The sequence below is a fragment of the Fukomys damarensis genome, unplaced genomic scaffold, assembly GCF_012274545.1.
Source record: "Fukomys damarensis isolate Sample0158 unplaced genomic scaffold, DMR_v1.0_HiC HiC_scaffold_1, whole genome shotgun sequence".
Classification (NCBI taxonomy): Eukaryota; Metazoa; Chordata; class Mammalia; order Rodentia; family Bathyergidae; genus Fukomys; species Fukomys damarensis.
In genome coordinates, this window is record NW_022900913.1 from 10,760,656 (window position 1) to 10,773,782 (window position 13,127).

A 13,127-nucleotide genomic window follows, 5' to 3' on the forward strand; every position below is an offset into this window, starting at 1 on the left:
TTTGCTGCCAGAACAGGCTTGATTTTTATTTCTTTTCCTCTGTCAAGTACACAGATGTTTCCAATCATTTTTGGTTACTCTGTGAGGGGCTAAAAAAAATCAATGCCAGAAATAAAGTCTAACTTAATTCTTCTTCTCAGGCAGTCCCTCTCTCCTTTTCCCACACTTCCCCCACCCACAAAACTCTTGCTTGGCTTTTAGTAGTTTGAAAAGTAAGACCCCAGAGAACAAAGACAGCAAAGGCCCCGGATTAGTTGATGTCCTTCCCCGTGGCAACGCTGGGGGCTGGTGGAGAAGGGTCAGGGAAGCCAGCACAGCTCCCTGGAGGCCGTTGGGCAGCTGCTGCAACTGTGAGGCCTGGGACGGGCAGATCTCTGGCAGTGGCAAGCTGGACTCTGCTGGGTTCGCTGACTGGTCCTGTTTTCCCTGGAACTGGGGAGGTTTGCTCCTCTTGGTTGCAGGGATTAACTACCCCTTAACATGAGGTTCTGTGAGGAAAATTCTTTTCCAGGCTGGCCCTTTTCACATTAGCATATTTGTGCAGAGAAATGTATAAAAATTAGCGTGATTTCCCCACAGAGAAGTTTGCAAGAGTTAGAAGGGAATTAAACATTTGTGAACATTTTCTTTGTGGCCTAGCAGAAATGATTCATTTTGTAGATAATAGTCCTTTATGGTGGAAGAGTTTTGTTTTTCTCTTTGTGGTTGTCTAGAAGACATATGTTTCTTATTCTACATCTCTGAACTTTCTCTTAAGAAGCAGGCTGTTAGAGCAAGAGCACAGTTGACATTGCAGAGCATGACACAGGTCCACAGATGGTCCTCAGCGTGGGCGGTGGCCCAGGATGCAGCTCAGAGGCGTGAGCTGCTGCAGAAAGTGCAGACTCCCAGTCCTTAGGTGTGTGCTGTGCCCGGGGGACTCAGGATAGGAGTCTGGGCCACTCCTCTCCAAGGGACTGTGTTCCCAGAACTGCTGCAGCCTTCAGGTGACAGGGACGACAGGATTTTGTGCAGATAGATGGAGCACAGGCACGGTTAGCTTCCAAAGTTACAGCAGAAAAGCTATGTTCCACTTCTGTTTTTCAGAGGCATTGCCTTCATCATTAGAGCAACTGTGTTATCATTTTCAGCTAGCATCTGAATACTTGAAGTGCAAAGCAAGTACCGAATGCAAAGCCGGCTTTAAAGGGAATGCTGCTCTTCAGTTCTGCGTCGGCAAGTAGTGTGCCTGCAGTTGTTGGCACTGGGCTGTCTGGGGGCCGCAGCCAGCCCTGCCTCTGCCCTCATCATCCAGGCACTGAAGGTTCACAGGAAAGTGACACAGACCTGCTCTCTAATGATGAGAACAGACCCTGCTCGTTTCAAAATTGCAGCATCCGTTTCTGCCAAAGTGCTGGGGAAAGCAGATGTGGAGAGGTTTCCCAGGGCGTACAGACGGCAGGGAGGGAGTGTACAGACATGGGGGCATGGGAGCTCTCTGAGCACAAGGATGCCCTGAGCTAAAGCATGCAGGACCCATGTCAGAAGTAGCAGAAGTGCCCTTCTGGCTTTGAGCACATGAACCTGCTAAGGTAGGGGGAGCTTTGAACCATATGCCAAGGAATGTGTGCCGGAGGTTTTTGGTAGGAGGATCTGTGTTTAAAAAGTCACTCCAACAGCCATGCTCAGATGACTAAGAAAGGAAGCATGGAGTCAATGAGGGAGGCCACTTAAGAGGTCACTGGAGAACCCAAGTGACGTGATTGGTGTGTGTACAAGGGAAGGAAGTCATCAGCAGGTCCCCCAGTTGACAGCATTTGGAGGCAGAGGGAAAGAATGAGATTGGTTGCTTGACTTGCTGTTGACAGTGTCACCTGAGGCATCACTGGATGAGAAACAGATGGGAGTGGGGCATACCAATTCATATCCTGGCCTCACCTTGGGAGGGAGAGGGGAGAGTTTCAGATTGCCCAGCAGGAATCAAGCTTGGGGCTGCCCTGGTGCATCCTTGGGAATAAGGTGGAATGGGACAGTGGGGAAACAGGCAGAACCTGGATCGGCCTGGGGTCAGGGCCAGTCACAGGATTCACATGTAGGAGATGTTGGTGAGTTCACGAGCGTACATTCCCGGGAAGACACCAGGGCATGGCCACAGGAGGCCGTGCCTGGTCCACAGCAGAGGCCACGGAGGTGTGTCTTCATGGAGTCTGGGGAAATTCTAGCAGATGATCACTTAGCAGGAAAGGGGAGAGAGCACAGTGAGAAGAAAGGGAAAGGAACTCAAGGGTGAAGGCCTGATGTAGGAAAACCAGGAAATGGGCCTGGAGTCTATAGCCTGAGGGTCTGGAGCAGCACACTGAGCAAATCACTGTCAGAACCAAATGCCGTTTTTCACAGGAGCTTCCCAGTCTCTTTGTGCCTGAGACAGTCTGTCTCCTCCCTGAAAAAGTGCTATATGCTAGGGTTTTTTAGCTTACAGCAAACTGATAAAACCTCCAAGGCTACTTAGGGGATCATTGTGACATACACTAATGAAATGCAGAATGGGGAGTAAGCCCTCAAAGGATCCTGAGGAGAGATGTTCCGGGGTCTCTAGCCAGTCAACTTTTCAGTCTGCTGCTCCTGGGGTGGAGCCTTGGATCCTTCCTGACCCTCAATGCCTAAAGAGTCATATACTCCAGTGGCGGGAAGTCTCGGGGAAATGTTACCTTGTTTCATCATCATATTTCACGATAATCTAGGTAGTCTAATTTAAACTTTCTAAAAGCTTACGGTATTTTTATGTGAACAGTGAGTACTTTTTGAGGTGAAACATACAATGTCTCGGGTACAAAGAGATACGGAAGTTCCTAACAAATCATACTACATTTTCTGGCAGTGAACCCCTTAAGAAATTACATCCCAAGGTTGGAACCTAAAAAAGTGCATAACTGCATGGTTCCCAAGGGCACCAAAGGAGTAGTGTAGCCTCTACTCTCCCCCGGTGGTCGGTGGAGATCCAACCTGAGTCACAGCTGTGCCTACAGCAGGAGGCCTGTGGCTTATGCTTGCTGACCTGTCCCTCTTCCTGTTTCTCCTTAGCTCTCTGGTGGCTGTGAGCTGACTGTGGTGATCCACGACTTCACAGCATGCAACAGCAATGAGCTGACCATCCGGCGCGGCCAGACAGTGGAGGTGTTGGAGCGACCGCATGACAAGCCTGACTGGTGCCTGGTGCGTACCACTGACCGGTCCCCCGCAGCAGAAGGCCTGGTCCCCTGCGGCTCGCTGTGTATCGCCCACTCCAGAAGCAGCATGGAGATGGAGGGCATCTTCAACCACAAAGGTAGGGCCAGGGGAGAGGACATTGGAGCCTTCTCTCCTTTATTCTCTGGACCAGTGCATCTTCACTGGCTCCTTGGGTATTTCTGATCCATCAGGAGCTGAGTGAGAATGAGAATTTCACCTGATACTCAGAAATAATAGGTGACCTCCTCATTTCCTGAGGTGGTAGTCTAAGACGTGATGTCAGCTTAGGAAGAGAAGGGGCTACTTTGCGGGGGCAGTGTCACTCATACATGGAGAAGAAAGAGACGGCAAAGCCCTCCTCCAGGTATACCACAAATAGGGGAAGTGCTGGAGAGTGCCAGGCAGGGAGATGGGAGTGTGCTTAGTTAGCGCTCCTAATCAGGTTCTCTTTGTTAGAATTTTTATATCTTCATTCAACTTTGGTAATTCATATGTATCTAAGAATCTGTCCATTTCTTCTGTGTTTTCCATTTTATTAGAGCATATGTTCTCAAAGTAGGTATTGATAGTCCTCTGGATTTCTGCTAGATCTGTTGTGACTTCACCTTTTTCATTCCTAATTGCATGTATTTGAGCCTTTTCTTTCCTTTTTTTAATATGGTTGACTAAGGCTTTATCAATTTTATTTATTCTTTTTGAAAAACCAACTCTTCAATACAGTTTTTTTCTCTTGTTCTCTTAGTCTCCATTGCTGATTTCTGCTCTGATCCTCGTAATTTCCTCCCTTATGTGATCTTTGGGTTTGTCTTGTTCTTCCTTCTCTAGGAGCTTGAGGTTCAGCATTAGATTAATTGACCTTGCTCTGTTTTCTTAGTATGTGCATTCACTGTTACGAACTTCTCTTGTAGAAGTGCTTTCATTGTGTCCCATAGATTCCTATATGTTGTATTGGCATTGTCATTTAATTGTAGAAAGTATCTAATTTCTTCTGTAATTTCCTCTGTGACCCATTGGTTGTTCAGGTGAGTTATTCAGTTTCCATGTATTTGTGAAGTTCTTGTGGTTTCTTATGCTATTGATGTCTAATTTAATTGCAGTGTGGTCTGATAATATAACTAACTTCAATTCCTTTGCATTTACTTAAACATGTTCTGTGAGCTAGCATGTGGTCTAGTTTGGAAAATAACCTATGTGCAGACGAGAACATATATTCTGATTTTGTGGGGTGGAACACTCTGTAGATATGTATTAAGTCTATTTATTCAAAGGCTTTGTTCAGTTCTAGTATTTTATTGTTGATTTTTTTGTCTAGATGGTCTATTTGTGACAATGGGGTATTGAGGTCCCCCACTACAGTTGTATTAGTGCTTATTTGGTTTTTCATGTCCATTAATATTTGTTTGGTATAGTTGGTGGCATTAGTATTTGGTGCATATATATTTAGGATTGTCATCTCTTCCTCTTGGATTATTCCCTTTACAAGGATATACTGACTTTCTTTGTCTCTCTTAATTAATTTTGATTTGAAATCTACTTTGTCTGCAAATAAGATAGCTACCCCTGCTTTTTTGCAGGTTCCTGTCACATGGAAAACTGTTTTTCATCCTTTAACTTCAGTCCATGAATTTTTCTTTAAATTAGGTTTGTTTCTTGTATATAGCATATTGTTGGATTTTGCTTCTTGATCCATTCTGCCTTCAATTTCTTTTGATTAATGAGTTGAGGACATTAATGTTGATGGTTATAACTGATATGTATTGACTTACCTTTATCATGTTATTTTCCTGTTGTTGGCTCTCTCTTTCTTTCCCTTTCTTTCTTTCTTTCTTTTCTTTCTTTCTTTTTCTCGCTTCCTCCCTTTAATTTCTTGATTTGCTCTGTTGGGCCTCATGAAGTTGTGACCTTCTTTGTTTTTTTCTGGGATATTGTTTAGAATTGTTTGGAGGGCTGGTTTGGTACCCATGAAGTTTCTCACGTGTTCTTCATCATCTTATTTCCCCATAAATTTTTTTGTTGTTGTTGTTTTGGTACTAGGGATGGAACTCAGGTCCCTGCACTTGTGAGGCAGGCGGCGGAACCACTGAGCTAAATCCCCAGCCCTCCCCATAAATTTACCATGTGAATTAAATCAAAATGGAGGAAAAGCCCAAAATATGTTTATAATAAATAAACTCTTCAATATAGCAGCAACTTTACCCTTCGGGATGAGGACTTAGAAGGAATTGGGAGGGAGGGATAGAAGGATAGGGAAAGGTTAGAAGTGAGGCCAGAGGACACAGGAAGATCAGGCAAACTCTAGAAAACTGTTGAAGACAAGAGGAAAAATCAGAACAAAAGAACAAAGACAAGAACAGAACAAACTAACAGCAGTAGGGAAGCTAGAAACTGTATTCACTTTCCTATAAAACTAATGATAATCGAAAGAAGGAAAAAGAGAAGAAAAAAAGAAATCTAAATTAGGACAATAATAGGAACAAAAAAGGAAAAGATGAAGAACAAGGTGAGCGAGGGAGGGGGAGAAAGAGAGAGATAAAGGTAGAGCGGGAGGGAGGGAAAAAAGGAATAAGAAAAAATAAATTTGAAAAAAATTGAAATTAAAATAATAAAGGGAAAAAAGGCTTCTCTCAGGGTATCTCTGCTGTCACAATAGACAAAGTGGGCAGCAGTGTGCACATCTGAGTCAATCACTCTCAGGAAGCCAGCAGCTGGCCCCTGAGGTTCAGGCTGATTTCTGGCTGCAAGGCCCAAGTTGTGCTCCCTGAGCTCCTGCTGGGTTGAACTCTGCAAGGTTCTACTGCAGGTTCCAGCTGCCCTTCTCCTGGTTATGGTCCACGTTCCGGTGGGAGGTGCTGATCCCTCCAACTTACCAACTACAGTAGTCTGGTGTGCCTTCATTGCAGAGATTTTCTTCACTTTTCATCAAGGAGCCTTAGAGAGGCTCTCTCCCTGTTCACTTCTGCTCTAAATTCTAGAGCTCAGAACAATGGTCTTTATGACGCCTGTGCCTCTGCAGTGTGGATCCAGGTAGCGGCACAGCTCAGAGGCCAGAGTTTGGCATTCTTAAGTGACTTCTTTAGGTGAAAATAATTGGAGCAGGACAGTAACAAATTCCCACAGAGCATGTGAATCTTTGTCTCGAATGTGACAGCCGTAAGGTAGATGTGGCTGCTGAGCCCTTGAAAGGTGCTTCACCTGGAATGAGGTTTGCTGCCGGTCTAAAGCACACTGGAGTTTTATGTCAGAAATATTGTGTCCTTGTTTTACAGTCATTATGTGTTGAAAGGACTTTATTTATAGAGTGGGCTAAATGTATCATTAAATTGCCTATTTAATGGGCTCGGGTAGCTCATTGGTAGAGCACTTACCTAGCATGTGCAAGCCCCCAGGTTCTATCCCTGGCACCATGAAAAAATACTTTTTTTAAATGGCTACTAGAAAATTTGAGTGTATATGTATAACTCGTATTAGATTTTTATTGCACAGTGCAGCTTGATCTTCCTTCTTACTGAATGCTACTTGAGACTTCAAGCCCTTTGCTGCAGCACTGATCTGTCACATCTACAAGAGTACGGGGTGGGTTGTGCTTGTGTCCTTGACCATGCTATGTCAAAGTCTTTTCTTCCAGATTTGGAGTGTGCCCTTTGTTTTCCTTTCTCAAGAGAACATCTCTGTACTCTGCCGTACTCAAGTTTCTTTTCTGTTACGTAATTTTAGTAGGTTCCAACTTGCCCTTGATGCCCTCCTTGTGTTCACCCTGACATAATCTGGGGTTGTCCCCCAGTTGCGGGTATAGTCATCCCCAGACCTAAATGCAGCCACACAGGACGCAGCTACTGATTAGCTCACCTCAGTAATTATAGGTCCAGCCGTGTTTCACATCCCTGGGACCCTAAATATGAACTTATCGTCACCTCAGTGAGAAGCAGGAAGAATGAGACTTACTTCTCCTGGGATCTGAAGAGAAAGGCAGAGAATTTTCAGAGTTTGGCCAAGAGCTGAGGGGTTCAATTTTATTTCTAGTGGAGTTGTCTGTGTGTCGAGTACAGCGTCAGACTCCCATGACACAGACTTGAGTTCAGATGGAGATCTGTGCTATGCTGGGCTCTCTTTAGCCTACTGCCATAGCGCTGATACTGTGTAATATATTTTAAGACCTTGAATTTGAGTTGAAAATCAAGTACAACTTTTTTTCCCCAGTCAGTCTAGCCTCCTGAGGAGCCCTGATGAATTTGAGCTTGCTACAAATAAAACCCTGTTCTGAAAGATTTCCTTTCGTACGTGCCTTCCTGTGGTGTGTTCTTACTTCCTGGTGTTCACAATTGCAGGCCAATTAAGAGGAAAGAACTTTGTATTTACCACACTTGACTTTGTCCTGAAAAATGCTGATGGAGGTTGGGTTTGTATGTACCATTTTGATTTTATCTGTAACATTCTATGTTGTTGTAGCACCTAAAAAAGTACTCTCTGACCTTTGCAGTCCCACTCTGTCCCTTACAAATCCTATCAATACCAAGAAAGGACTTCTCCAGTAAGAAAGTCCTGTTAAGAACAGCTGCCAGCCTGGAAGTTCCTCTCCAGACACCTTTGTAGACAGCCAGCCTTGGAGTTTGACGGCTCTGGTCCTGCTCTGACTGCCATTCTTTTATCTGTCTCACAACATCTTAGTCACAAGTTCAGCAGACACTGAGCATACTAAAATAGAATAAGAATTCAGCAAGTCCTTGTGCTCGACCAGTCTTATTTGTGTCTGTGGTTTTTGCTGTCTGCAATGACCTCAGAATCCACGGCTGGCCCTGGGCTTGGAGATTTGTGTCAGAGCCCCAGAAGTGCCTGAGGTGCACTTCACGCTGCAGACCATCCATTTCCTCACACTCCCTTGGGGAGAAGCTTCTATTTTGTGGAAGGAGATGTCAGATAATCCCCTGAAATGGCCCTCCCACTGCCTCAGTTCATCAAATTTTTTTTCCGTTTACTTATTCTTGATCACAGAAAGTAAACAGGAGTATCAGAAATGTGTATATTTCCGGTGAGGCCAATTTGAAACATCCCAGTGCCTTGTGCCACCCCTGTCTCTGTTGCTGGTCTTTCCTAACCTCAGAACCAAGAACTGCCCTACATGATGGCCTTGAAGTGTTCAGCTACATGCCAGGCACTTGATAGCAACAGTGCCCAGGTGTGGTGGCTGGAAATGGAAATGAGCTGTGCAGCACAGCACTGTCTGTGTCACCAACTTTGCACAGGGTACATTTGTGGAAGACAGTGCATCGGTCTTCTGACTCTGTTAGCCTTTCTTCCTTCTGGCTCATTGTGTCTGAAAAACCACATGTATCCCCACACTCCTCATTTGTGTTCTGTCTGCTGCCGTGGCCCCAGCCTAGACTGTGGCCGTGGCCAGAAGTTGAATTCAGAGGGTCCCACTTACCCTTGCACACCCGTGACTTGCCAAATGCAGCTTTAACGTAAGAGGTTTTGGGCCAGGCATGGCAGTGCCCACTCTGAGAGGCTGAGGCAAGAGACTCAAACTCCAGCCCCACCTGGGCAAATCAGTGCCTTCCTAACACCTTGCTTCAGGGCTGAGGGTGAGGCTCCTGGAGATGCGGGTAGGCCGGTGGCTGGGGTGCACTGTGGCTGGAGCTTTCAGAAGAAGTTCACTGAGCCTGTGGAGACCTGAGTTCTGACCGCATCCCTATCCCAGCAGGCTTTGCAGCCCTGGGCTGGGCTGGGTGCAAGTGGATGGACTCCATGGTCCTTGCCAGCTCTCACATTCTGAGTTTGTATTTCTTAGGAAGGTTTTCTGAGTAAAGGCTGATTGAAAGCTTTCACTTTTTCTTATGCCATCCCATAGTGATGTAGCAGGGACTGCTTTTTGCTACTGCTTTTTATGTTTAGAAGAAAACACCCACATAGGCCGGGCGCGGTGGCGCACACCTGTAATCCCAGCACTCAGGAGGCTGAGGCAGGAGGATCACTGTGAGTTCGAGACCAGCCTGAGCTACATAGTGAGTTCCAGGTCAGTCTCAACTACATAGTGAGACCCTGTCTCAAAAAAGAAAAAAAAAAAACAGAAGAAGAAAACACCCACTTAGAAAAATCAGCCTTCCTCTCTCTAAGAGATGTTTGTACTTAGAAAGTCTTTTCTACTTTGGATAGTGCAAAGTTAGATCCTGCATTTGATTTTGAAGGAGGTGTCAGAACACTTATTTATAGTGAATGAGAAAAGCAAGATAACACAAATATGAGAAAGAACCTCTTGCTTGCTGGTCACTTGAGCCTTGAAACCCAGGGGCCAAACCTCAGCACCTTGCTTTTTACTGTGACGTGTACGCCAGAAGCAGTCCTGCGTGATCACCTCAACATGGCCTCCACAGAAAAGCAGGAACTTCCCAATCGGCTTCATGCCTGCACAGGTGGCTTTGGTCAGTGAAGACCCAAGGGTTTTCACTCATAGGTGCAACAGCATATGATTATTACTAGTAGCATAGGGCATTTTTTTCAAGTTAAAAGTAGAGAGATTTTCATTTGAAGTCATCTGAGCACAGTCATGGGCCATCTTATTGCCTGTCCCCAGGCTTTCTCCAAAGGTTCTCTTGTTTCCCCTCTGTTCACTTGAATATCTGATTTCTCTGCCATCTGCCTTACCAACTTTTTCAAATCTGAAATACCCAAGTTGCTTTTGTTCCGCAGAAACATGTCCAATAATACACCTATGGCTCTCTTCACTGCCTGCTGCATTTTTTAAACTGGTAAACTACATACAACATAAAATTTGCCATTTTAAACATGTTTGAGTGCATAGTTTAAACTTCTTCCCAATCTTGTGCTGCTATTACCGCCCTCCACCAACAGGGCCCTTTTTAATCGTGCAAACCTGAAACCCTGGACCTATCTGACAGCACTTGCCGTTCTCCTTCTCCCCAGCCACCCTTCCACTTCATGTGAGTTTGACTGCCCTACTTGTTCAGGTCAGTGGAATCATGCAGTGCTTGTCCTCTTGTGACCGGCCCATTTCATTTAGCATAATGTCTTCAGTGCCTATGTGTCAGAATTTCGCCAAGGCTGCATAATATTCCTTGGTTTGTTATGTACCACATTTTGTTTATCCATACTTCAGTTGACAGATGCTTGGGTTGTTTCCACCTTCTGGTCATGATATGTTGCTATGAACATGGGTGTACCGATGTCTCCTTGAGTCCCTGCTTTGAATTCTTTCAGGTGTGCACCCAGAAGTGGAATGATTATTTGATCGTGTAGTGCTATGGTCTGAATGTTTGTGTTCTCCCAAAATTCATGTGATGTAGTGAGTCTCCAGTGTGTTGGTATCAAGAGGCAGGGGATTTGGAAATTGGTTAGGCCATGAGGGCAGTGAACAAAATTAGTTCCCTTATAAAAGGAGCTAGGGGACCTTTGAGCTTCTGCTATATGAGGACCTAGGAGGTGTCATCAATGTTGAACAGGCCCTCTCTAGTCTGCTGACCTCAGTCCTCTAGTGTTTGTAAATTGTCCAGTATTTCACCTAGCAAAAGGAATGGACTGAGGCATATCAATCCTAACCTTCAGCTTTATCTCACTAATGTATTTTAAACATTCTCTTTTCTCCAGCTCCACCATTACCTCTTGCTACCCAGCTCCCATCCTCACTTGCTCGTGCTCATTGCACCTAAAATACAAATCCCATCATGTACCTCTTGCTGAGATTTCTTCAACCGTTTTCCATTGGCCACAGAATAAAAGCCAATTCCCTGTTATCCTACACATCTACACATCTCACACACCCACAAGTGCACGCATGCCTACACATACACACGTGTACACACAAACACACTTCCCTTGGTATGATGCATCATATAACAGAAAAGGGTTTCTTCCCTCCCCACTCACTGCTACCTGACACTCCCTGAACCATCTCACTAAATACATAGAAAATGAGACACCCTGAAGGAAAGAAAGTGAGTTTATTCAGTGAGTCAGTGGTAGTGAGTAGAGAACAGACTAAAGCTTGGTCTAGTTAACAAGTGTTGCAGCCCAAAGGCTAACATCAGGGTAACCTGCAAAAGACTCAACAGAATGAACTCCAGGGACCACTAAAGACCTACAGGGAACTCTATAAGGACTCATTGCAAGTACTTTAAACAGATTTCTAAGGCGAGTGATGGTAGCAGATATTATGCTAACTTTATACCTGTGATAGAGGAACTACAAATAAATGCATAGATTGATGAGGAAGCAGAGAACCTCCTCATAAAGCTAGCTCTGAAAGACAGCAGTAAACTAGGGGAAAGAACCCTTCACAGTGGGTCACAGAGGGGAGCTTTAAATGGAGGCCTGTAGACTTGAGGGACTTTTCCAACTGAAAGACCATCAGCAGGGATGTTAATGGGGCAGATGCAGTTCATCTGTCATCTTATTTGTCCAGTTCTGCACTGTTTTAAACTTTATAAACTATAGATTTATTTCCAGGGCCATTACTTAAAATCCAGAGACACACTATTTTTGCCAAGGGCTCCTCAGAATCATTGTTAATTTTTTAAAATAAATGAATGACCCCAGGCCCTGTACCTGGAGGTTAGGAGCTGCTCCACATCTGGGACTAATGGGTAACCACGATGTGAATATAAAATAAGGATGTTTCCATTAAGGCCAAATTACAGTGCATATGAGGCCCTGTTGTCCTCCCTTGGGGCTCTTTCTCGCCTTGCCCCTCTCCGCAGTGCTCTTTCTGATGTCTGGGCCCCGTAAAGTCATAGCCCTGCCTGGCTCCCAAGCCTCCACCTCTCCTCCCTCCCTGATCCTGTCAGGTCAGCTCTCAGTACTCATGTCCCCTTCATCCCTGTGCTGGACAGGACTTTCCCAGTGGTTTGCAGACTGTGGAAGGGAAAGTGCTTATGACTTTTAAATTACTTCATAATTTTTCAAAATGTAAGGTATGTTTTAAAAAGCTTTAGTGACATTACAAAGTTTAGTTGAGTATATTGTGATTCTGGTATATTTAGACATTTGCTTCATGTCAAATTGCCACTTTTAATGGAAAACACACCCCAGGCAACTAATGCATAGACATTTCAGACCCATACCTGCCCACATATTCTTAGAAAAACATATAATGGAAGATCTATCTCCAGTTTTTAAACTAGCTTGGAAAAGAACAGTTTTATTCTGTTTGAACAGCTGCTAATGTAAATCCCTGTGGGAAGGAAAACTGAGGAACACAGAGTTGCACCAAGAATTAAAAACAGAGACATTGTCCCTCTCCTGAGCCCTGTGTCTCAGACTAAGTGACCAATCCCAGACCTGTGATTAAGGATGTTTTCTATGGAGGATATAATTATGGAGCTACACAGTGGGCCATTATCCTGGTGAATGCTTCATGTTTGAGGTATTTTCACATTCCAACTTTACATTAAAGTATTTATTAAAACGGGAAAAAAATGAGCAGGTATTGACACTGTTCATATTAGATCATCACAAAATTATATATATGGTAAAGCCATAAACAGTGAGTGCGAACCCATCTTCCCACACTTGCTGTCCTGGCCATGGCAGATGAGGGGAGCTGTGGGCCTGAGGAGCCGGCCCTACTCAGTGCACTACACAGAGCCACTTCCTGCCTCACACACTGTCTGGTTTTCACATTTTTTAAATTAGCCTGGGCTGTGTATTAGGCAAACTGAGGCTTCCTCTTTAAATTTATGAACTCTGATTAGTATTTGCATTACAGAAAAATGGTGTGTTTGGTGAGTAGTGGTTCCCTGGTCCACTGTGCCATTTTTCCTGGGGTGTTTTGAGGTGAATAAAGGCTGCCTGGGTGGAGAAGCGACTGTGTTTCCATCCGGGTCAGTTTGTGCTTTCTGAGGAGTTCAGCAGACCACGGTTCTGAGGATGGCAGGCATCAGCCAGCTACAGCACGGCGTGGCTTTCGTCTC

General features: G+C 44.8%; 1 protein-coding gene across 2 annotated transcripts in view; it reads left to right on the top strand.

Annotated features, from left to right (window-relative positions):
- The window catches only part of Trio (trio Rho guanine nucleotide exchange factor), a 319,992-nt gene that overhangs the window by 242,248 nt on the left and 64,617 nt on the right, over nucleotides 1-13,127 (top strand). For both annotated transcript variants that reach the window (XM_010631520.2, XM_010631521.1), the window contains exon 34: nucleotides 3,061-3,304. In XM_010631520.2, the coding sequence (XP_010629822.1) occupies nucleotides 3,061-3,304 (244 nt within the window). The remainder of the gene's footprint in view (nucleotides 1-3,060; nucleotides 3,305-13,127) is intronic.